General features: G+C 44.9%; 1 protein-coding gene across 1 annotated transcript in view; it reads left to right on the top strand.

Annotated features, from left to right (window-relative positions):
* LOC138259583 (uncharacterized) overlaps window positions 1-26,543 on the top strand; it is a 263,081-nt gene that overhangs the window by 80,971 nt on the left and 155,567 nt on the right. Inside the window, exon 3 of the mRNA XM_069207417.1 lies at window positions 25,051-25,473. Coding sequence (XP_069063518.1) covers window positions 25,054-25,473 — 420 coding nt within the window. The 5' untranslated portion in view covers window positions 25,051-25,053. The remainder of the gene's footprint in view (window positions 1-25,050; window positions 25,474-26,543) is intronic.

Raw genomic sequence — 26,543 nt, 5'->3', positions numbered from 1 at the left:
ATTTTTAGTATATGGTTTGGCCCTCCCCTATGGCCCTCTCTATTTGCCATGGCTTTTACCAATGCCTATAGTTTTACCCCAGTGGCAGCTTTTAGAGGCTGTCGCCAAAGCATTACATCCACGTTGGATTCAATGGGCAACCTCCCTGACTGCCACTGATTTTGATTACATCTTTGACCGAAAACATCAAACACAAGAATTTCTCCAATAGGAAAATGAGTACCCTGCAGGTTTTAACATCTTGCCACTTGACAGATATACTGTCATTTACACTGATGGTTCAGCACATCCAGCTGTAGGTACAAAATATCGGTACTCAGCCAATTGCGCAGCTGTGAGCAGAGTGATAAAGGATGGTGTATGCCAACCTCAGAATACCTACAGGTAAACCCTGGGGGACTGCACAGCTCAGTTGGCTGAGTTTAAAGCTCTTATCTAGGTGCTGGGACATAGGGATCCTGAACATCTCACTTTGATTGTTTGTGCTTTCGTACTATTGTGTCCAGTCCTGCAATGATTATCTTAATCATTGGTGGTTGAACTAGTTCAGAGACTCAAAGGGGAACACCGTAAAACACAGATCACTGTGGGGAGGGTGGCTGATGTTAAGGATAAGCTACCAGATGCTCATGTAGTACATACATTGGGCCACCAACGTGTAGGATTATGTTATTGGAAACACCTTGGCTGATGAAGCCAAATCCACAGTAGCTTGGGCTTCTGTTGCTTCAGTGACTCGTTCTCAGACAAGATTGGATAATGAATTTCAGGCTGCCGTGAAAGCGTTGGCTGAAGGCAGGCCTCTTCTAAAAGCATGCCCTACACAATATTCCAGCCATATCAGAGCACACAATATTGCCTTTGCGACAATTCCTGGGATTGGAGATCGAGTGCTCCCCAACCAGGACCATAGATTAGATCTCATCAAAGCAGTGCAAGAGAGTGTCGCATCTGCTCATGCTGGTGTTGCGGCCACAATATCACTCTTACAGAAAAGCTTCTTGTGGTCGGGTCTACTCAAAGAGACCAAGCAATATGCCCTGTGCTCTGACATTTGCCAGCAAATAAAGGGCTCAAATATCAAACGCCTGCCACAGTCCTTTTAGTGTTCAGTAGGCTACTACAATGTGTGTACCTGGACCATTGTGGTCCCTTACAGCCTTATGGTGCACACACATACATTTTAGTTGCTATTGAATCTTGTTCTAGATTCCTGTGGGTATGGCTACAGCGGTTGGCTGACTCTCAAACTATTACAAAAGACTTTCTGGTCTTTATCAGTACATATGTGGTTGCAGCATTCTATTCTGACCACAGACCTGCTTTTGCCTCTAGGGCATTCGGGGACACCATGAGGACAATGGGTATGGAACTCCATTACTCTTCTCCATATCATCCCGAGGGTAATTGTGTTGTGGAGAGGAGGAATCGTGACCGAAAGAAGTCTTTAGCAGCTAGAGTATTAGGTTCAGGCCGCAGTTGGCTCATCACCTATATGGGGTCAAGAGAGCACTGAATAATCTGCCAAGATAGTCCTTGGGAGAATGCACTCCTTATGAGGTACTCTTTGGGATACCTATGTGTGTCCCAGATCTAGATGGTCCTTTTTATGGGGGCAGCAAACAGTCCTTTTGACATACATGAACGTCTCACTGTCTTACAAAAACTTCAGCAATTCCGTGATAATTCATCCACCAGAGCTGCCACTTTAGGAATAAGGGATTTGCCAACAACTTCTACAGGCTGGATTTCTAAAGTTGATGATCTGGTTCGTTAGAAGATTGCTGTAAGGAAGGAATTTGGCCCATCTTACAGAGTACCAGTTCCAGTCCTGTGAATAGAAGGCCCCAGAACTGTCAGTCTGCCACTGCTGCCAGGTTCCAAAGGGAACAGATTTGTCTCCATTGACAACATCAAACTGCATCATGTGGCCGATCCTGCAAAGTAGACCCAGAGGTCCCTTGGTTAGTCCCTGGTTCCCTCTCACTACCCAGCAGGCTATACCGCTTCAAAGAAGAAACCACATTTCTGAATACACCAGCATGTACAATGATGCTACAAATGTCTCCTCGAGCATGGGTGGGGGGGGGAGAATGAGCTTTTTCTGATTCCTGTTAATACTTCACTGACCAGAACTGTTCTAGATGAGGTTGTTTTCTACTCCAATGTACTGCAAACTGATGACACCGTCTATTGTGAATCTCTACCTGAAATGGATCTATTCACCACTAATGCACCAGTTCCTGTGTTCACAGAGACTGCTTCTGGTTACTTCATCGACCACGATGACTTCTGTACAACTTCATCTACATCTGCAACTGAATCCGTTTCAAAGAAACGTAAGCTGTACATATGGCTTAAAAATAATTATTTGGTTTAACCATGGCATTATCTGTGGATATGTCTGACATTGCTTGCCTTTCTGTTATGGATTGGTTCTGAGACTGTTTTCTTTCTCTTGATAAATGGTCATTATCTTCCTTAACGCTCCTGTGCCGAGCCAGTGGATGAAGTTTTAACACTATACCTTTCCTCAATTACGGTCCAAAGAGACTTGTCCCTTTGAACATTTCAGCAGTACCAATTTTAAATGGGATTGTTTGGGATAAAGTTCCTTTTTATAATAACGGGCCCACTGAGGTAATCCATATTCCATATGTAGTCAAGATTTCAATGACTGATATAACTACACCTGGTGTTTCCAATGACTGGGATGTTAAAACTGTTGATTCTGTACTTGCTGAGTTACAGGATTACTCTGTATTTGAAAATGAAGATGTGTACATGAACATAGCGAATTATGGGGAAATGTTCTGTTAAAATCATTGGAGAAATTACTACCTGCACCGAGCAACTAGTCATAGGTCAATATTTAATTACACATAGTGGGAACATTGTTTCACTTCACCTGTGAGGAGCCACAGATTATGTAGAAAAATGTGCATACTTTTCGGGGGATGACACTACAAATGTAGAGTCATAATTTCAAATTATCACCTTCCAAAATGCAGAAACTTAGGTAACTGACACCACATTAATCTATTCAGATTCCTTTGTTTCCTGACTTGCTGTTGAAGGTTATGAATATTGGAAGAGCACTATTGATATAAAAACTGTATGAGTAACACAAGATTGGCAAATTCAGGGTAGGGAAGCTTTGTTGAGAACTTATCTTATTCGAACTTATCTTATTCCAGTCCAAATTATATTTTTAAATGACCCAATTCAGCAAACATCCTGCCTAGGGTTAGCAAAAAGAAATGAATGCGCCCGCTATCCCTACTCCAGCCAAATTCACCGATTGGCAATCATTCCTAAATGTCACCAAGGAAGAACCAAATGCTTGGGTTCAGAATGGTACCTTTAATTCCACTCTTTCAAGTCCTGGAGCGTGGTTATCGTGGCCAGCCGACACAAATGGCTGTCAGGGCTGTTTTGTGAAATCTTCAGGGGGTTTCAAAATTAGCCGGCTGGACCCTCCCTATGTCTCAGGTCAAAACTCAGGTATAGATACCACATACATTGTGGGTAAACTGTGCCAACAATGGTAGCATACCAGCACCTTAGAAGGAGTTAAGGAACATCTTAGTCTCCTATCAGAAGAAGTAGACTTGCAAAATTTCTTGCTAAACGACTCCTGAATGCCATATCAAATGAAATATGGAAGCTTTCTCAAATGTAAGCAGCTGCATGCTTAACCTGTTAAATGCGGGCGTCGGCCACTTGCCGACGCCCACACACCCTCCCTGGTGCGGGTCACGACCAGTGGCCGACACCAGGAAGGGTATTAATAAATCCTCGGGTGCGTCGCACCCGAGGACTTTTTTTTTTTTTTTTTTTTTAAACCTTCCCCCGGGAGACACCGAAGCTTTCGTGTTATCCCCCCGCCCGCCCCTTCAAAGGTGTTTTCCCCATCAAAGCAGGAAGCAGCCTTGCGGCCGCTTCCTGCTTTGATGGGGAAAACGGCCTTTCCCACGTTCGTGAAGGCCTCGTAAGAAAGGGTAGACTCTCCCCTTTCTTACAAGGCCTTCCTGAAAGTGTTTCCTGGCCCCCGGTCGCAGCTGTGCTGCGATCGGGGGCCAGGAAACACTTTCAGGTTTCCTGGCCCCCCGATCGCAGCACAGCTGCGATCGGGGGGGCCAGGAAACACTTTCAAAAGGCCTCGTAAGAAAGGGGAGACTCTCCCCTTTCTTACAAGGCCTTCTGAAAGTGTTTCCTGGCCCCCGTTCGCAGCACAGCTGCGATCGGGGGCCAGGAAACACCACTAGACGCCAGGGATTTCACTTTGGGGGGGCGGCCCCCTCGGAATCCCCCCCCCCCCCCCCCCCCCGGGGAATTTTTTATTCCCCCCCCACACACAAAAAAAAATATGACAGGGAGTCGCCCGTGGGCAGGGTGACCCCCTGTGGGGGCAATATTTTTTTTTAGATGTTGTAGGGTTTCCCTGGGGGCCATTTTGGCCCCCAAGGAAACCATACAACAACAAAAAAAATTGATATATCTATGAAGATAGATATATCTATGTAGATAGATATATCTATGTACATTGATATATATCTATGTAGGTGTATGTATGTATATATATATATATATATATATATATATATATAGATAGATATAGATAGATATATCAAAGATTTATAAAGCACGCTACTCACCCGTGAGGGTCTCAAGGCACTGGAGGTGGCGACGGGGGAAGGGAAAGGGGCTGGGAGGTTCACTGTTAGAAAAGCCAGGTTTTGAGGCCCTTCCTGAAAAGAAGTAGGTTTTGGGTCTTGTGAAGGTGGGTTGTGAGGGCGTTCCAGGTTTTGGGTGCAAGGTAGGAGAAGGATCTGCCCCCGGTGGTGGTGTGTTTGATGCGGGGGACAGAGGCGAGAGAGAGGTCAGCTGAGCGGATGTTTCGTGTGGGGGTGTGGAAGGTGACTCTCGTTGAGGTAGGCAGGGCCTGTGTTGTGGATTGATTTGTGTGCGAGGATGAGGATCTTGAAGGTGATCCTTTTGTCAGTGGGGAGCCAGTGAAGGGATTTGAGGTGTGGAGAGATGTGTTCGTGTCGGGGGAGGTCGAGGATGAGTTGTGCTGCTGAGTTCTGGATGCGCGTAGTTTGCGCTTGAGTTTTAGAGTGGTGCCGGCGTAGAGGGCGTTTCCGTAATCAAGCCTGCTGCTGATGAGTGCGTGAGTGACAGTTTTTCTGGTCTTTGGGGGGATCCATTTGAATGTTTTTCAGTATACGGAGTGTGTTGAAGCATGAGGAGGTGAGAGCGTTGATTTGTTGGGTCATCGAGAGGGAGGAGTCTAGGATGATGCTGAGGTTGCGTGCGTGGTTGGCGGGGGTGGGTGCAGGGCCTAGCGTGGTGGGCCACCATGAGGGGTCCCAGGTGTTTTTGTGTGGGCCAAAGAGGATTATTTCGGTTTTGCTTGAGTTGAGTTTCAGGTGGTTGGCTGTCATATATATATATATATATATATATATATATATATATATATATATATATATATCACTTTTGTCAATATGTGTGTGGTTTCCCTGGGGGGAAAAGGGTCCGACTTGTCTAGTGGCAGTTTTAGTCCCATAAAGAAGCGCAGAAGGTTTAAATGCCTACTGCAAAGAGCAAATCTGTATTTTATGTAAATAGCTGAGTACATTAGTAAAGTCAGCCATTACCTGCGCTATAATACCAATGAAATGTATGTGCGGGGTGGAGGGCGGCTATGGAGAGATGAAGGGCACTTTTGCTGGGTGGTAATGAGGGAATCCGAGGAGGAGGGAGTGGGAGCACCAATAATGATTGTTGGACTGGGCGCAGGAGGTGCTAAAGACTGTGACGAATGGTATGTGACAAGGTGTTTGTTGAGTGTCTTGAAAGTACGTGCTGATTGAGGGAAGAAGCGGAGGTAAGGTGGCCTCTACTGTTGCACGGATCTCACACACACACCATCGATTTTGTGACTGTCTACGTAGGCTAGTGTTTTAGAGCAACAGTTTAGCCAATAGCAGAGATGGCATCTTGATGGATGACTGCTGCCTGCACTCGGGTTATAGAGGACCGCTCTGACATAGGATCAGAGACTGAGACATCAGATACTGAGATAGCATCTGAGGGATAGGACAATGGCGCAGACACTGGGAGTGATTTTTCAGTCAGAGGAGTCCCATTCGATAACTCCTCTTCCAGTACATTATGAGGGAGGTGATGAGGACAGTCCTGCTGTCCCTTCGCAAGCTGTTCGTGCAACTGGGTAATAGTGGGTTAGGCCAACCCAGAGAGCAGGTGAATGCGGCGGCAAGCATATATATATATATATATATATATATATATACACAACCTTATTTTTTAATAAGGCAACCGGCACTCCGTGAATGTGCAGATCTAAGGTTTAATACAAACAAACAGGAACGCGTTTCGGCGTCTCCGCCTTTCTCAACCTGTGTGGGCCGCCATTTTTGCCCCATTTAAATACAAGTTCATTTCTTAAAGCAACAAAGTAACAAAAATATGGATAAGAACAAGGTTTTCATAGACATAATATGTAAAATAGGAGGTAAAATTCATAGGCATTTATTTATATATGCATTTATACATGTTTTTGCAATTAGGCGTAATGATGGATGTTGTAAATATTATATGTTTAACTATCAGTATTTTTGTTACTTTGTTGCTTTAAGAAATGCACTTGTATTTAAATGGGGCAAAAATGGCGGCCCACACAGGTTGAGAAAGGCGGAGACGCCGAAACGCGTTCCTGTTTGTTTGTATTAAACCTTAGATCTGCACATTCACGGAGTGCCGGTTGCCTTATTAAAAAATAAGGTTGTGTTTGTATGTCAGACGTGGTGGCGCGCATCTTATCCAGGCACCATTGGCGATTAGGAGCGGCAAGGGAATTGCCGAAGTTAAGTGTTTCTATATATATATATATATATATCTCTTGGGAGCTCCCCAATTTAGTTCAGCCCCAAATTCCACCACCCAAATCATATTGTGGAGACATCAAAATTATCTATGGCAAAACAAACTGGTTTTGTAAGGCAGGCACCTGTGTTTTTGGTCCTGGATTCGGCGGCCATATAGAGAAACACACTAAACCAAACATTTCTGGAAACTAGACATTCGGGGGAGTCCACAGAGGTGTGACTTGTGTGGATTCCCCAAAGTTTTCTTACCCAGAATACCCTGCAAAGCTGAAATGTTGGAAAAAAAACTCAATTTTTCTTGCATTTCTGTCACACAAACTACAGGAATATGTTGGGATCCACAACATTCCTACCACCCAGTGACTCCTCACCTGTCCTGATAAAAACACTACCCCACTTGAGTGCCTACACCTAGTGCATGTGTCAGGAATGGATCACCCCAGGGTCAACAGCTGCCTCACGTAAGGACCATCATTGACCGTTGTGTGATCTATTCCTGTCGCGGGCACCAGGCCTAACCACACAAGTGAGGTATCATATTTATCGGGAGACTTGGGGGAACGCTGGGTGGAAGAAAATTTGTGGCTCCTCTCAGATTCCAGAACTTTGTCACCGAAATGTGAGGAAAACTTGTTTTTTTAGCCACTTTTTGAGGTTTGCAAAGGATTCTGGGTAACAGAACCTGGTCAGAGTCCCATGAGTCACCCCATCTTGGATTCCCCTAGGTCTCTAGTTTTCAAAAATGCACAGGTTTGGTAGGTTTCCCTATGTGCCGGCTGAGCTAGAGGCCAAAATCTACAGGTAGGCACTTTGCAAAAAACAGCTCTGTATTTTGTCAAAAAATGGGATGTGTCCACGTTGTGTTTTGGGGCATTTCCTGTAGCGGGCGCTAGTTCTACCCACACAAGTGAGGTATCATTTTTATCAGGAGACTTGGGGGAACGCTGGGTGGAAGGAAATTTGTGGCTCCTCTCAGATTCCAGAACTTTCTGTCACCGAAATGTGAGGAAAACATGTTTTTTTTGCCACTTTTTGAGGTTTGCAAAGGATTCTGGGTAACAGAACCTGGTCAGAGCCCCACGAGTCACCCCATCTTGGATTTCCCTAGGTCTCTAGTTTTAAAAAATGCACAGGTTTGGTAGGTTTCCCTATGTGCCGGCTGAGCTAGAGGCCAAAATCCACAGGTAGGCACTTTGCAAAAAACAGCTCTGTATTTTGTCAAAAAATGGGATGTGTCCACGTTGTGTTTTGGGGCATTTCCTGTTGCGGGCGCTAGGCCTCCCCACACAAGTAAGGTTCCATTTTATCGGGAGACTTGGGGGAACATAGAACAGCAAAACAAGTGTTATTGCCCCTTATCTTTCTCTACATTTTTTCCTTCCACATATAAGAGAGTGTGTAAAAAAGACGTCTATTTGAGAAATGCCCTGCAATTCACATGCTAGTATGGGCACCTCGGAATTCAGAGATGTGCAAATAACCACTGCTCCTCAAAACCTTATCTTGATCCCATTTTGGAAATGCAATGGTTTTCTTGATACCTCTTTTTCACTCTTCATATTTCAGCAAATGAATTGCTGTATACCCAGTATAGAATGAAAACCAACTGCAGGGTGCAGCTCGTTTATTGGCTCTGGGTACCTAGGGTTCTTGATGAACCCTGCAAGCCCTTTATATCCCCGCAACCAGAAGAGTCCAGCAGACAAAACGGTATATTGCTTTCAGAAATCTGACATCGCAGGAAAAAGTTAGAATAAAACATAAAGAAAAATGGCTGTTGTTTTCAGCTCAATTTCAATATTTTTTTATTTCAGCTGTTATTTTCTGTAGGAAATCCTTGTAGGATCTACACAAATGACCCCTTGCTGAATTCAGACTTTTGTCTAGTTTTCAGAACTGTTTAGCTTTCCGGGATCCAGCATTGGTTTCACACCCATTCCTGTCACTAACTGGAAGGAGGTTGAAAGCACCGAAAATAGTAAAAATGGGGTATGTCCCAGTAAAATGCCAAATTTGTGTTGGAAAATGTGGTTTTCTGATTCAAGTCTACCCGTTCCTGAAAGGTGGGAAGATAGTGATTTCAGCACCATAAACCCTTTGTTGATGGCATTTTCAGGGAAAAAACCACAAGCCTTCTTCGGCAGCCCTTTTTCCCCATTTTTTTGGAAAAAACGAAATTTTCACTGTATTTTGGCTATTTTCTTGGTCTCCTCCAGGGGAAACCACAAACTCTGGGTACCATTAGAATCCCTAGGATGTTGGGAAAAAAGGACGCAAATTTGGCGTGGTTAGCTTATGTGGACAAAAAGTTGTGAAGCCTTAAGCGCGAACTACCCCAAATAGCCAAAAAAGGGCTCAGCAATGGGGGGGAAAAGGCCCAGCAGCTAAGGTGTTAAGGCAGATAGATAAGGAAAATAGGGAAAAGGCTTATGTGTTGTCGATAATGTCATGAATACCCTGTCCAACAGAATATTCACTCTTAATAACATAGTGTAATCTACAATAGATATCATTCAGAATTACATGTCCCTCTCACGACATGGGCAAAGTCAGCTGCGTTCCGTCATGCAGTTGTGTTGGACATTACAGATTCTGAAAAATGGCTGCGTCCTATGGAAATAAATTAACAGTAGTGACTTGTTTACTGCTTTTAATTTGTCCAGGGTACAACAGATAATGGCTAAAAAGGAAGCGAGTTACACTATGGAGAACATAGAGTTAGAAAAGCTGCCTTTGACAGTAGCTGAAAGTCCTTCAGCAGTATGGCTTGTACCTGGCGATATAAATTTGCCCATTTGCAACTTTCGTTTTACAAACTGGTTGAATTATTTTGCTGTCTGCCGATACAAGCGGCTAAGAGATGGCTATATTAAAGAACAGTGGGAGTTGCCTTTCGAGTTCAAATGTCTCAATGACGAAACAGAGGTCTTTCTCAGCGGAACAACTGTGAGACTGCTGTTAGTCATTCAATGATCTGTTAGTCTTTCAGTGATCTGCAAACAGGTGTCACTTCACAGTTTCTGCAATGCGGAGGGTCACAAGCTTGGCATGCTTTCTAAAGGGTTCTCCCATCCCTTTGATTCGTCCATCATTTTTCTATACTTTCAAGTGGAAGCTATGATGTCCTGAGTGATCAGAGCTGCTGCGGAATGAGACCAGGAACTGCCTTTGCAATTTCAGTTTCTCAAATTGTAACTTGTGGACATGTTCTATTCCCCCCGCTCCCGCCACATAAGAGAAAAGTAGAAGAAATGTGGCCTCACATTGATACTACTAATGTAAATTGCGACATGCTTAGCAGACTAAATTCACTATTGTTCCAACACAAGTGGCATTAATATTGGCCAGAGACACGTATGCTCTCCAGATAGCGACGACATCAGCTGAAATACAATCCCTATTAAATGACAACTTCCCCAAGCACTTTGGAAAGCTGGTCTTCGGAATATTCAACACCTCGAGCACTACTGGGATTGTACATTTCTGTTGGGTCTGGATTTGTTTCCACCATCTAGACTGTCTTTGGAGTCATTCCGTCAGCTATCCATTCACTATGGATGATGCTGCCTTCGCATGTGATCCTGTGCTTGAGGCTTCAGCGCGCACTTCTGCTCCGTGGATCTGTCTGCCAATCCTGACGTTGATCTGACTTGTGACCATGTGGAGTCATTCTTGGATGTGCTCTCATTCGATGACTTCAGAAACAGTCTTCAAGATCACAACTATTGTTAAATAATTTACCCAGTGGCCTTACTAAACGTTTCAAAATGTAATGTCATATTGCCTTATTAATTCGATTCACATTTGGTCTGCTGTGCTTGTCTTAGTCAACATTTCATCTCCGTATGTTTTTAGCCTATTTTTATAATATATTTTTAGCATGATTTAGCATAAAAGGATCCTTGTTCCGGCATGGGGAGGGTGTAGTTAATCCATAATTAGCTTTTATTGGGACTCAGGAGGTTAGCTTAGCCTTTTGGTTTGCAGGCCAATGCCCCCATCACTTAGTGACTTTTAACCTATTTAGCTTGCCCTGTCTTAGCCCATTTATTTTATTTATTTTAAGATGACTGCTATTGTTAATAGTTAGAGAAATGTTTTGATTTGCATTATCAATGCCACTCTGTGAAGGCGTCACTATCAGCGCCCTAATCAAGTGATGTACACAGGTATTCACATTATTTCCCTTTCTCACTTATGTTTGACAGGAACATAATGTACACTTGTTGGGATTGTTTACTTAATTGCTGCCACAAGTTTGCCCCCTTATCAATTGTTTGGCAACATCCCTACAAGATCTGTATAAATACATCTCACACAGGCAAGGTTGTCAGAGGGATTCCTACCAGATGCTATTTATGCCATCTATGCTGCACGTCACTTTGCTGCACAACTTGGCTTTGTGTCACTACGGAGTCTGACCTAAAGACCTAATTCGAAGGTAACGGGGGGGAAGCTTCTCATGGACATGGTACTTGTAGATTGTTTATCACACCGAGCTGTCATTTGGTTAGAGATTAGGTTCTCTATGCTAGTGACTTTACTGCAAGATGGTGGTGGGTCTTTGTATTCACGACTCATCTTCACAATTATACTTGTTCTATTGTTATCCTAATCATTGGATCTCATGCATTTTACCGTAGATTGCAGTCTCTTCAATAAACCCATCGAAAACTCTCCTGCATCTCCTTTATTTTCTCTGTGTGACAGACTTTTTACTAACGTGAGAAAAGGTTAACTTCAGTACCACCACGACTCCCCTGATACGTCGCAATCTACAGTAGACACACAAGGCTGCCAGAAGCACCTTTTACTGTTTGGGTTTTTGGTGAGGCACTGCTTGTGAGCTGGGAAAGTTGAGCCGACAGTTGCGACTTGTTGTAGTACTGGATTAGTTGCCTACGAACATGAGTGATGTCATCCCTAAACCAGCAGTCTCGCTTAGAAGCGAAAGTCCAACTACGACAGTGTGCTTTTGGCAGTGTTATTGTTCCTCTTGCAGTTCTCTCCAGAACTTTCTGATAAGATGATTCCTCCTATAAAGAGGCCAACGCGACTACAAAGACGTAAATCTCCAGCAAACCAGTGTTGTGCTTCTTTGTTTTGTGGAGATGTCCTCATATTCCTCTGTATCAAAAACATCCTTCCAAAATCTGCTGGAAATGCTCTGCCGGCCATCTCTCCTGTGTGCCCTCCAGAGCACCCAGTGTGCAATGGGATCACAGGGGTAGCCTGAAGGTCCCTGCAGTCCAATTGGCTTCCTGCCTCCTGCGGGAGCCGGCATTATTGTCACAGACATGGAGCTGCCAAACATGCAACTCCCTGTCTGTTAAACCAATTGTTTCCTGTTACAAATAGAGGAGAACTCCACTTCCAGTAAGCAAGAGCTGCTTGACTGCTCTCGCTTGCTGGAACTGGAGTGTTTGCTGTGAAGCTATGTCGCAGCAACCCCTATATAAATAAGGCATTTTGCACAGGGGAGGGGCAGTCCCTGGGATGTAAATAAGCCCTTAGAGGTGGGGCCCCTTGCACCCCCCTTCTTTAATTTTAAATATGCCCCTGGGATCTGGGCCACCCGAGGGAGACTAATTGCTGTTTTTTTTGTTTTTGTTTTTTTGTAAATAATTTTTGCTCCCGATCTTCAACCCCACTGCAAGCCAAATTGGTGGTATATATATATATATATATATATATATACATATATATATATATATATATATATATATATATATATATTTTTTTTATGCTTATTTTGCCGGGTTTGGGGAGGGTGATTCAAGATCCCTCTGGGACCCATCTCAGGGGTCAGGGTGTCCCCTTTCAAATGAGGCCTCCCTGAAAGCTGGAAGGTAGTTTTTCAGCCTGTTCAATCCCCTCTTCCTCCCCCCAAAAAATCGGACATCCGCGCGCAACGTCAGACATGGTCGGAAGAGGGGATGGGGAGAGATATGAAAGTTGTTCTGCGTCTACCCCAGGGTTTTACAAAAAAATGTACATCCTTTGGTGCTTTGGATTTGGATTTTCTAAGCCCTCCCTGGTGATGGACAGTGGCAGTCACATGCTCAAAAGGGGTTAATGCAAAGACCAGCACTATCTCCTACTTCAGTTTCCCTAATTTTCTCTTTAATCAGCCAACATGTATTAACTTGCCTCATGCCCCGCTGTTTAAGTGGCCTGCCCTTTGGAAATTTACGTTCAGATCTTTTTACTAAGAAGGTTTTAAATGTGAGCATAGACAACAAGTCAACCTGACGGCAGCAGCGTCCTTCAGAGTGGGGAAAAAAAAAAAAAACACACAGCCACTCTCTCCCTTTTCCCTCCCATGCCAAGGAGTATGTAAAACAAAGAGGGTGTATGAGAAGGCACAAGGTGAGTACCGTGGGGCCCCCTATGTAGAAGGTACAGGTGGGGGGCTGGTTTTGGTTATCTGACAGTCGTATAACTCGTATTTAAGGCTTATCAGCTCACAGAACTCTTTAGAGAGGAGGGTCTGAAATGGGTGCCAAAGTCCCCTAAAGGTATCACTCTGAGGAGTGAGGGTCAGGGTTAGCTTCTTCATGCCTAGCAAACGCCAGAGTTGGTGGTACCACCCCAGGTGAGTCGGGAGAGTGTTGGTGCCCCAGTGAGTACGAATGTGTTGGAGGGCTGCCCCTAGTGCTAGGCCAATCTGGCGTCACTTACGGGATTTGAGCGGGAAGGTAAGGGGATTTGGTAGTCCCAGGACCGTGTGAGCAGGAAATTGAGGGAGAAAGGTTTCTAAATGAGGGTCAATATCGTTCAAAATTCCCTCTCAATATTGTGAGAGCTTGGGGAATTCCCAGAGCAAGTGCACTAGTGTCCCTGGGATGCCACAATTTCCTTCACCAATCTGCAATATGAGTGGGGTTGCCTTTGTGTAACCTAACTAGAGTGACGTACAGTAGGTGGCGATTTTCACGGCTGTCTCAGCGCTAGCTGTGTTTGGTATGATGCTCTCTTTGGGAGACCTCCTCACATTCCTTAGTCGTAAGCATTCTCCCCTGCTCTGCCTCCCAGCTTTCTTACCCAATGTCTCAGGCAATGTGGGTCTGTAAAAGCAAGATATTGTAGAGCTCCGCGATAAGGTGGTTATCGTAATTTTTCATTAGGAGTTATTTCTCGGAAGCCGTAAGGGGTCACTGAGCTCTGACATGGACTGTAGGGTGCATTACCCAGTGTTTGATCTGCAGATATTGTATCCTCTCCGTTTCTGGGAGTGCACAGTCATCCCGTAGTGGTTCGAAAGCCAGCGGGCCCTCTTCTTTGAACAGGTGTCGGATGGACAGGCAGCCAGCCCTAATCCAGTTTCGGAATGTTGGATCCAGACCTGACGACAAAGCCGCTTTTTCGGCTTTAGGGGTCAGCATGGAGGAAAATGAGGAGAGCCCTATAGGGCATTGGTTCCCATCCTGTGGACCCCTGGGCGTCCGCAAAGCCTCCGCAGGGGGTTTGCGACTGCTTATAAAATATAATTTTATTAACAGATTATTAAAGTGCCTATAAATAAAGTGGCTAAATGTACAATTTAAAACTTACTGTAAATGTCAAGGAATTTGAAATACCTACAGAATAGGGACATAGATTTCAGCGGTGTCGTTGAGGTCAAGGTATTAGAGATCGTTTGAGTGATCTGTTTGATCACTTGAGGCTGCTAATGGAGAGTTTCCCCTCATTCGCCAGGTGGGAAATGCACGCTGTTGGGGTGGGAGGTCCAAGAAAAAGTGACTGCAGCATGGTCAGAGAGGGAGCGAGATTCTGTGTCTATACCTGTGAGGAGGCCCTGGGTTCCCATGGTCCTCAGAAAATTATCAAGTCTGGCATACGTTTTGTGAGGTCAGCATGGGAGTAGAAAGTACAATCTTGGGACTGAGGCTGGTGTTCACGCCACAAGTCTTCAAGACCCAATTCCTGCAGCTATTGAGCCACCTCTGTGGATAAAGCCTGGGCCCCTCCATATCTTGGTGCCGACCTGTCCAGTTTGTTATGAAACACCAGATGGAGATCCCCTCTCCATGAAATGTTCTTATTTTGTTGGGCGTGACCAACTGAGGAACGTTTCCTGACCCTCATTATGTGCATAGACTGAGCCAACTGCAAAGGAGTGATCTTCTATATGTACCCTGTGTACCAGTAGTCGCCCCCTGATCACAGCTGGTCTGTCCTGTGCTTTCCCCCAAAGAAGCATACGACCCAGAAGGGCCACTCCCGCCTTTTTAGCATCTACAGAAAAGAAGAATTGTTGGAGGAAGGCCCGGGACCTGAGCCTGCAGCAATCCCCAGGGAGTAAATGTGTCTCCGGTGGGAGGCATAAGTCTTCCCCAGTGTGTTCTAGGTATGAGAGGATTGCACAGCGCTTCGTTGGGTTGTTAAGCCCTTTTACATTAAGTCAAAACTTTTACCTGATCGTGTGCGATGAGGCAATTAGTTAGCCCTTTTGGAGTAATATGCATGTATGTCAAGGAAATGTGCTGTAGTAATCCCGAAGTATTTAGTACTCTCCCACCCCCCCCCCCCCCCCCCCCCCCCCCCCATCCCCTCAAAAAGAAACCCAATAACAGTATCAAAAGAAAACAGTGTGAGGAGTCTGAGATATCTAGCGTAGTCCCGTTGGTTAGCTGGATATAGAGGTCTCTGGTTCAACATGGTTAGACCCCATGATCCCATCCCCGTGCTCCCCTCCAACTCTGGCCACTTACATATCAAGTACCGTCCAGGAGTCTCCCTCATGCTCAGTCAATCTTGTTTATCGGTGTCTCCAGACAGTGATTCCAGAATTGCCCAGCGTTCAGTTGCAATAGCCTCCTGGTCTGTGGGGGTGGCTCCCCGGGGAGGCCCCCAACCAACAGTACTGAGAGGGTCTCCTGCACTTCGGGGGTGTTAGGCTATTCTTCAAGCTCTGCGTGCCTCTGTCAAGGAACAAATCTGGTGAAGCTTCGAAATGTGAAAATGGTGGCCCCAGGAGTAAATTATTCTCTTATGTAAATGAGTGGTGACCAGGTAAAAATCCCTTAGCTTCTGTAGAAGGATAGAGGGCCAAGGTATGGCCCTGACATTTTAGGGGGTGTTTGTCTCAGGCTTTGTGGAGGATTTGCTTTTTCAGTTGTACTCTTTCAGTTGTACTCAGACCAGGATATCGGCTGGTCGGGTGTTTTCGGGACATGCAGGCCATCCACCCTATGGATTGTGGAGGTCCATTTCCGGTGCCATCTCTAGGATCTGTTGGAGCATGGCTTTGACATAGGTCACAATGTCACCATCCTCCGCGTTGGTAGGGGCTCCGCATATGTGGATGTTGTTCCATTGTGACTGATTTTCAAGGTCTTTGGCATGAGCTTGTAGGTCGATCTGCTGGCTGTCGAGTCGTATCACTTCTTGCTGTAGTTGCTCGATTTTCTAGGTGTGAGGCTCTCTCTCTCCTGTGTCTACCAGCTCCCGGAGAACTTCTTTCAGGTCGTTAGAGATGCCTCTTAACAGCTTACAAGTTGTCCCTGAGGGAGGCAACGAGGGCTTCCATAAATGTGCAGGTCACCCGGCTGTCACTGTTCTCCTCATCAGGTGTGAGCTCAGAGGGGACGGAGATATCGGGACCTGCGTCCTACTAATCTGCAATCTTGACACCCTCTATCTCTCCCCCCCCCCCCCCCCCCCCAATTTAAATAGGGGCATTATATAATGCACCACACTCGTGGATAAGGCATTTGTAAACAGACCATTTTTCAGTGTTGTTTTTTTTTTTTTTTACAAAGAAGTAATTGACAGGGAAAATGAAGTGTGCCCTAGAGAAGAATGTATTTATAATTCTGTAGACTAACGGAGGCGCAAGGCTTCACAGAGGCTATATGAAGTCAAAAAGGCTGCCAGAGGTGATTTGTCATCTAAGAGTGAGATGGGTGGGGGCTGGGAAATATGTCTGTTTGACCTCTTCATAAGCCTATGGAAGTCTTCCCTCTACAGTTGTTAAGCCTAGAGGGGCCTCCAGTATTTGCATTGATACTTTTGATTTCCTTGGTGGAACTTATACATTTAAGATTGTTACTGACTCCCTGTGCAAGACACCTGATATGATGACATAGCCGCCTTGTCAATCAAGCCATGCTTGGGATACTTACAGAAGGAATTGATGTTTGACTAGTATCACTACTCACCTGGAGCCATGAGCGAAGCCTGCACTGAATCCGTATCCTGTTCAGTCTGTCCAAGAATTTACAGTTGTTCCTGAGCAGATGTCTCCTTTAGCATCAAGACTTCTGGGATGTGCTGTTTGGCTACTTTTGAATAGACTACATCCAGGATATATTGTTTATGGTGACAGACAGGATGTCTTCATTTCTATTTTGTCCTCTGCCCAAAAGGGCTTCTCTTTCCATGACTGATAGTTTACAGTAAAAAAAAAAAAACAATACTTACATGAAAAGGCATTATCTGCTCCTACATAAAGACTTGCATCCTTCCCACATATAAGATCTATACAAGAGTCATGAATGCAGAGCTATTACTGGTAGCATGAGTGCTGTGCTGTAATACAGTATAGTAAGCTTAAAGCACAGCTTGTATTGCCAGCCTTGTTGCCATAATAAAAACGTACACATTTGCAAAACCTAATAAATGTTGGTTATTCCCATTTCTCTCAATGTTGTTTTATTTATGTAAATACTGAAACTGGGGGGTAATCCCTTTCTCCCACGAACCTCGGAGGCGTCCATTCCCCTTCCCATTCTGCAAAGGCATTTACTCCAGCCTTGCCTGCAGTAAACCTCTTACCAGTTCCATAGTGAGAAGGTTTGGGAGAGGCTTGTGAATAGCCACAAAATTATATGTGTATATGGGTATTCAAAAATTAAGGCTTAACATTCCTCGAACTGCCTACTCACCCATCCCATGCATGTTATTTACCCCACATTTAATATCACATTATTATGGGGTAATAGGTGAAGCAAATTAATTTGATTATCTGATAAACTTCTAGCCACAGATGCCTTACCTTAGAATATTCCCTAGATGTCAGACTAGATCTGGAAATGTTTTGTCTAGTCCCTTTGCTCACCAGTAGGTGGCGTCATTCGGCCATGTGTTGGGTAAACTGCACCAGAACTGACATGCATGGTGCCTATATAGGTGCAACCACAGCACGCTGTCCTCATTTTTCTTTCTTACGCCATCAACACAAAACTGGACAAGCTCCCCTCAGTAATTGTTTTTATTTATTTTATTGAATTAGCTTTATTATTATTATTATTTTTTTTTTTTTTTTTTTAGAACATTTTATTAGATTTTGCCTGAAAAAACAATGCATGAACAAAAGCATGCAAGCAATGCAAGAATAATACAGCTTACACCTCAGGGCTTTCTCCCTGTCCCAGCCCCCACTCCCCCTCCCTCACCACCGCAAATCAGTTTTTTTTTTAGCTTGTTAATTATAGTCCACCATGAAGACCAGGTTTTTAATATATTTCTTCAGACAGTCCAGCCCCAAATATACCGTTTCATCCACAACAGTGCAGAAGCCCATAGGTGAAGTCCACTCTACCATGGTTGAGGTAACTGCTGCCCCCCATATCCACGCTATCTCCCGTTTAACAATCATCAACCCCAGTGCTCCCAACTGTTTCCAAGCCCAGTTTCCTTTCCAGCCGGACAGTATACCCACTGTTAGAAGTGGGGTCTTTGGCAGTCAGGTTACCCCCTGTCCAAGCAAGGACCCTCACTCTAGTCAGGGCAGTTAGAAATGGGGTCTTTGGCAGTCAGGTTACCCCCTGTCCAAGCAAGGACCCTCACTCTAGTCCGGGCAAAGGACAAACTAACCTAGAAGCAATATGTAAAGTATTTGTACCAACACACACAGTAATATAGTAAAACACTACAAAATGGACACCACACCAGTTTAGAAATATAGGTAATATTTATCTATATCAAACAAAGCAGCAAGAATCCAACATATACAAGTCAAAATATATTCCATGGAACCATTTTTTTTACATAAAGTACCTGGATTGTGTCACAAATAAAGCCGCACAGGCGAGCGTCTTAAAATTCAGTGATGCGTCGATTCCTGAATCGCAAGTGAGGCCGTGCATCATTTTCTTCTCCGGTCTGGTCGGCGATGTCGATTTTCTTCCTCGCAAGAGAGAGATGCATCGATTGCAGACAGGGCACCTCAGATCCACGCAGGTTCACAATGACTTTGAAGCTCAGTGACGATGCATGAGAAATCTGGTCGCACGGTGTTAGAATTCCGCGATGTGTGGGGTTTGCAGCGTTATCAACAGCTGCAAGTGTGAGGGCAGGCACAGCCCATCGAGGTGTAAGTGAGCACTCTACCTCAGATGGCTCATCAGGATATGCAGTCTATAACCCAGCTCCTTTTGTGTCACTGTCTAGAGGAGATTCATAAACAGCTCAACTGTCAGTTTGACCCAGACAGGGAATCCACAAACAGAATGGTTTAAGCAAGAAAAAGCCTACTTTCTAAAAGTGGCATTTTCAAACTAAGAATCTAAACCCCAACTTTATTAAAAGATGTATTTTTAAATTGTGAGTTCAGAGACCCCAAACTCCTTATTTCTATTTGCTCTCAAAGGGACACTGCACTTTAAGGCTATTTAAAGGCAGCACCCATGTTAACCTTTGAGAGAGCTTGGCCTTGAAACAGTGAAAAACAAATTTGGCAGTATTTCAGTGTTGGGAAATGTAAAACACATCATTACATGTCCCACCTTTAACATAAACTGCACCATGCCCAACGGCATACTTAAGGCCTACCTTAGGGGTGCCTTACATGTATAAAAAGGGACGGTTTAGGCCTGGAAAGTGGGTACACTTGCCAAGTCGAATTGGCAGTGCAAGTTTGCACACACACTCTACAGTGGCAGGTCTGAGACATGTTTACAGGGCTATTCATGTGGGTGTCACAATCAGTGCTGCAGGCCCACTATTAGCATTTGATTTACAGGCCCTGGGTACATCCAAACCACTTTACTAGGGACTTACTAGTGAATCATATATGCCAATCATGGATAAAGCAACTACACATACAATTTCACATAGGAAGTACTTGCACTTTAGCACCGTCAGCAGTGGTAAAGTGCCCAGAGTAACAAAACCAGAGTCTAGGACACAGCAACAACCTGGGAAGCACAGGCAAAAAGTTAGGAGGGAGACCACTCTGAGGATGCCAGGTCTAACATCCACTATGTCAGCCAGTATTGAATGTTTCCTTGACCAAAATCCAGATATTGTGAGCACTCCCACACCGTATGTAAGAAGGTACCCTCAGCCTCCCCACATCTGTTGCAAGCCAGGGTGAAAACCCTCCCTGTTTTGTGCAGACATGCCTGTGCAATGTACATCCTAACAAAATATTTGTACTGCATGAGTCGAAGCACTGCTGCTGTCACAAGCTCACTAGCAGCCATTTTTGCCTCCACCCAATCTTCCTCCTCCAACGGGCCATGGTCGCTCTTCTATCTCTCCCTTGCCGCTCCATTAGCAGCTAAGTTTCCAATTGGTTAAAGTCTGGAATGATGTTTCCAGGGCAAATTGGATCTGGAAGTATCAAAAACGGGCATTGGGGAGCACAAAATCATCCTGGAGCTGACCACATGATTTAATTTGTCATTTCCCATATGTCTCGTAATACAGAGATCCCGATAGCATCCCACCTTCTTCAAATCCGCTTAAGTCTGGAACTGATGGCAACCATATCCCATACCAAAGAGACATTTGTTTAGTAAGACTTCCATGCCATTTCTTGTCCTGCAGTAGCAGCTGTCAGTCGTGGTCTGGGTAACATCTTGAAGATCCCTGGTCACTCTGTCAATGTGTAACTGTGCAGGGTGCTCCGCACCCCTCCTCCCCCAAGTCACCTTCAGCTGGATGGTGGAGATTGCCCTATCTGCATAGAGCCAGTTGTTTATAGGAAATAACTGTAAGGCCTGATGGTATTGTCGAATGTCTGCTAGTCTTAACCCGCCATTGTTGGAAATTGGGTCTCTAGTTGGCAGTGGTTTGCACCCTGACCAAGTATGGACCCTGACTCTAGTCAGGGTAAGGGAAGAACACAGCTAGTATAGCCCCTGCTCACCCCATTGGTTGCTTGTCACGAGCAGTCAGGCTTTTATCAGAGACAATGTGTAGAATGTTTGTACACACAGTAACACAGTGAAAGCACCACAGAAGTACACCACACAACTTTAGGAAAATAGTCAATATTTTCCTGAGTAAATCAAGACCTAAACAACAAGCATCCAATTTACACAAGTAAAGATACACATTTTTAAAGATTAAATTATTAAAGTGCTTAGAAACACAAGACCTCCCGCTGGGGCTACTACAGCATATTGACAGCCTTTTCCAACAGTCATACGCCACTCGCGAGGGAGTGTAGGCCAGTCAGGTAATCACACGGACCCCAGGTACAGTACGTTTGAAAACGATAAGGAAACAAAGACGTTGCATAGAGTCAAGGATGTGAGATGTCGCTGGAACTGGTGCTGTCGCTTCCTTTCTGCAACTGGGGAGGTGAGGCGTCTGGTCCTTACGGTTGCAGGGTAGGTGATGCTGTTGGCAGCGAGGCGTCCGTTCCTTATTGCAAAGCGACTTAGATGGATCCAGCAGCTCAAGATGGGAGGTGTTGATATGCTTGGTTTCTTCTTGGTTGCAACAGAACTCGCTCCCAAGAGCCCAGGAACTGGATTTGGCACCACATGGCAAGTCAGGATTCTCAGTAAGAGAGGCAAGGTGCTGGGAGATGAAGCCTTTGATGATGACCCTAGAACTTCTAACAGGAGGCAAGTTCAGTTCAAGCCTTCGAAGAACCTTTGGAAGCAGGATGTAGAAAGCAAAGTCCAGTTCTGTCACTCCTAGGACAGAAGCAGCAGGCCAGCACAGCAAATCAACAGGCAGAGTGGTAGTCCCTTCTACAGCATCCATGTCTTCTTCCTGGCAGAATGCCCTGAGTCCAGAAGAATTCTAACTTTGTGGGGTCAGAGGTCCAGTACTTATACCCAGTTCTGACTTTGAAGTAGGTTAACTTCAAAGAAAAGTCTTTGTACTGCAAAAGACACTACCTTTCCCGCCCTGGCCCCAGACTCACTCTGGGTCCCGGGGGAGACTGCTTTGTGTAAGGATTGGCAAAGCCCTATTCAGGTGGAAGGGTTAGCACCTCCTACCACTCTAGCTCAGGAAGACCCATCAGGATATGTAGGGCATACCTCAGCTCCTTTTGTGTGACTTTCTAAAGTGAATTCACAAACAGTCCAACTGCCATCATTTGGGTCCATTGGATAGTATTGAATGACTTCTCAAAACCAATCAAGGTTATTGCCTTCACTCCTCCAAGCATTGTGCTAAGTCCAGCACCAAGTGTAGGCGGGGTATTCAGTGCTGTGTGCCCCTCTTGGGCATGAAGCCATTTTGATCCCAGTGTATCAAAGTTCAGATCACCCCCCACCGGTTATGTAGCCAACATTATAACAAGGATTTTAGATTCTCTATTGATAGACGAGATCGGTCGGTAAGAGGCACAGTCAGTAGGGGATTTGCCTTGTATTATGTATGGAATCTGGTTGGACCTGGGATCTTCCCTCCAGTTATGCTGCGTATCACTCTCAAGATTTCTTCCTCCGATATTGTCTGATCTAATGCCTCTCTATCCTTTGGTAATAGCCGGGTGAGGGGCGAGTCCTGGATGATGGGATTATTTACCACTGCAGTTGGACAATCCTTGGTCTCATATAGCACTTTATAAAAATGCTGAATTGGGTCCCTGACCAAGCCATGCCCCTTGACTTGGATTCCAGAGAGGAATCATGTTCCACTTCTTTGCCAACTAGTAGATCAGTGTGTCAGCCTTTTCCCTGGCCTCATATATTATGTATTTGGTGGCTAGGATCGCCAATTTAGCCTGGACCCAGACTTAGGTCCTCAGCGCTTTTCAAGCCATGTCCAATTCATGGAGTACTGCTGGATCCAGTGTCTGGGACATCCATGTCTCCAACCACTCAACCACCTGCTTGAACACTTGGATTTCTGCACACAGTTGGGCTTTATGGTGTGTAGGGTAGGAAATAATGTCACCCCTTAGAACTGCTGAAAGTGACTCCCAAAACGTGACATCTGAGAGATCTGAGCCATTCTTCGGACCCAGAATAGTGCAGTTTCAGGTGTATCCTCCGGAAAAGTGAGTCCAAGATTTTCATGCTATTATTCCAATGTTTCAGCCTCTGTCTTTGATTTCGGTGAGACTGACTCGGGCAGTGGGATCGGAACTCCCAGAATCTCAGGTCCACATCAGCATATTGGAACAGAGTAATTCTCCAGGCATTGAAAGCTTTTCTTCCTTCAAGGGAAGGGTGGTTCAGGTGTTCAGACGACACCACCCCCATGTGGTATCACAACAAGCATAACTGGTTAGGGTCGTAGAATCAGTGTAAAGAGGCCCTGCATCCCTGGACAAAGCTTGAATGGCAGCGCATTTTCCTGGTGGTTGAACATCTGGCTGGCTCTCTGAACATCTGGCTGGCTCTCTGAACTGAAATTAGTTAGTCTGCCAGAGCAGACTAACTAATTTGTTAATGCCTTGCTGATTACAAATGGCTTCTCCATCCAGAGGTGGGGCAAAGTCTCTTCAGAGATTGAGGAAGAAGTTGGTTAGATCTACTCACTACCGTAGAGAATGCACAATGTTGGCACTTCGGCATGCTGGAGTTTCCAAAGTGGCTCTTGCATGGAGACACATTTTGTCTCAAGTGGAGCTCAGGACTCCTGTATGTGGTTCTCCAATACCACCCCTGTCCAAAGTTCTCAAATAGGTCAAAAACGACCAGGCCCAATTCATCTTAGTTGCTCCAAATTAGGCAAAGAGAGCCTGCTATCCCGAACTCATGAGCATCTGCCCTCTTGTCAGGCTGCCCCTTAGGGAGGATCTCCTGTTGCAGCAGGGCAGGGTCCTGCACCTGAACAACCTGATTAATGATCAGCTTTTCCTTAGCTATGCTGGTTTCTAGAAATACAAAGCAGTTCAGAAGTGGATAAGTTCTAGCTGGGTTGTGCTGTGTATCAAGGTTTGCTTCACTCTCAAGAGAGCACCCCTCATGGCCTCAGGGTTCATTTCATGGAGACAGGCTGCTTCTTGAGCGCTGTCCGGGGCTGCAGTGTTGGCTTCGACCCATGACTTCATCATGCATTATTGCCTCGACTCTGAATTCCTCAGGGCTGGCAAATTTGCTAAATCTGTGTTGCAGGGCTTCTTGGTTTGATCATCTCCTTAGTCCCTCCACCTTGGAGGTAATGCTTGGTATTGATCCAGTATGGGAGAAATCTGCAAGTAGAAGTATTCCTCAGGAGAACAAGTTGCTTACGTTTGGTAACATTCTTCATGGTGGATACTCTTGTCTACATGCAGTTCCCTCTCCCACCATCTTTCTGTTCTGAGCAGTGGTTATGGAATTTTTAATAAGGCTACAAGATAGTTTTGGTGCGCTGCCACTTTTGTTACTCTCATTGGCCTCCTCTCCACATCAAGAATGTGACTTTATTGTGCTGAGGGGCACCTTGTGATGGTCTGATATCATATGATGGATACCAGGGTTAGGATGGGTCCTTGGCGGCATCAGTGGGCACAGGAGAGCTATTTAAAGTTTCTAGATCCAATCTGGGGCTTGGAACAGATTCAGGAGGAGGGAATTGGTCGGGTAGATAGAGTATCCATCAGAAAGATTGTTACCAAAGGTAAGTAAGTTGCTTATTGTGACATAAGAAATTCAAATGTGCACTAAACTATTCAAACCTTCTGGTGCTTTATTGCCTTTTGATAATCCTCAGCTTTATTACTAGGTGTCATTGGTATGGAGAACAATACATCTAATCAGCTTCAATGTTGTTGAACCCCTCTGTTTTGACTTTTACTTGGAGGAAAATGACAGAAAAGAGAAACCTTAGAGTTCTTGTTTTGCAAAGGTGGTCACTGTGAACTTGTCTTAATCATGAGTGTATAGCTGGAAACATATATCAAAATCACAAATTAGTGTTTCAACCTGTGACAGAAGTAAAGACTGTGACTAATTATAAAACCTTGCACTGTGGCTTGATGATTTTTTTTTTTGTCTATCTCATTGTGTAGGTCATGGAGTCCACTGGGAGTCGAAAAGTGAAATGTCGGTGGGACACTGTTCCGGATGTTTCTCCTAACAAGTACATCAAATATAGTGACATTCCTGAACCCAGCTACACTCTGGGTCGCTTCCAGAATGGCCAGGATAGCCCATACCAGTCAGAAAACATTGTGTTGAAAAAACTAGAAGAGAAACCTGGAACCTTGGATTCAAGTGAGGCTTTCAGCAAAGCGAAATCTGAAATGGGAAATGAACATTGTGCATTTCCACGACGCTCTGCCCATAGCTTGGTACATCATTCAGTTAATGCAAAGCCTTGGTGTGTAAACAAAACTTTGACTCCTCTTCGAAAAACCTTGTTTCCTAATCAGCGTTATCACTCGCAGCCCAGGGAAGTGGCTCATGCCCAGTCTAAACCTTCTATCAGTGAGGTAAGGGATTTAGTTTTACACACGTTATGTAATGAAGGCCAAGAAAGTCTTAAGAGTGGTGTGCCTCTGCCATTATGCATAATGTTGCTAACTTCACCTGCAATTTGGGTTTTATAAAATGTGTTTACCAGAACCAAAGTTTGCTTCTACATACCTCATACACATTTACTTACTGAAGGATTTCTCTTTTATGTTAGGGCATCGCAGATATTGGCTAGATTGTCAGTCCATGAGAGTCTCACAATTTTTTCCATACTTTACCATATTTGCGGGGCAACCCCTGGCTTCGCAGATCATTTCCTGCATAGTTCCACACCAATACATCCCTTTTGTCCATATCCCTTATTGAGTGGGTTCCCCGGTTATGTCCATTTGCAAGCAATGTCGCACGTAGCAATCAGTGTGCCCAGACTCACCAAAGTTCTGTCTCCCCTTGGCCCACTCAGTTTATCTAGGAACCCAAGCAGTACAATTTTTGGATCAGCAGCAATTGTCGTACCCACTACCTCAGATAGCACAGTAAAAACAGCGGATCAGAATCTTTGTATTATAAGGCATTGCCATACAACATGAAAGAAGTTCCTCTTAGGTTCTCACACACTTCAACAGGCCGGGGAGTTCTTCAGCCACACTTGCCATAAGTGGAGAGGGGTTATATAGGCCTGATGAAAGTATTTGAATTGAATGAAGCGGAGTCTGGCTGATAAAGCCAAGGTGCGATGAGCCATACAGGCTTTGTGCCAATCAGCCTCTTCTGGGGATCCTACCTAGTCTTCCCACAGTTCCTTCAGCGGGAGTAATGAGGTTGGCAAATGCATCACAAGGGATTTGTATATTTGGGATATCCAGCCCTTGCCCAGGGAGAAATAAGGATTCTATTGTCCAAGGGATTATATTTGGGGAGATTGCGGCGTTTGTTACTAAAGGCCTTCAGGGCATGGCCGAAGTTGCAAATAGCAAATGAACTGTGAGGACGGCATCTAGAATTCTGTCTGAAGTTTCTGGAAAGATCTCCTATTTTGGCCTTTCCTCACGTCGCCAAGTCTTGAAAGGCTAATAGAGTCCCATCC

The sequence above is a fragment of the Pleurodeles waltl genome, chromosome 9 (genome assembly GCF_031143425.1).
Source record: "Pleurodeles waltl isolate 20211129_DDA chromosome 9, aPleWal1.hap1.20221129, whole genome shotgun sequence".
In the NCBI taxonomy this organism is placed as follows: Eukaryota; Metazoa; Chordata; class Amphibia; order Caudata; family Salamandridae; genus Pleurodeles; species Pleurodeles waltl.
The sequence above is the reverse complement of the archived record's forward strand: the minus strand, read 5'-3'. Positions and strand labels throughout refer to the sequence as shown.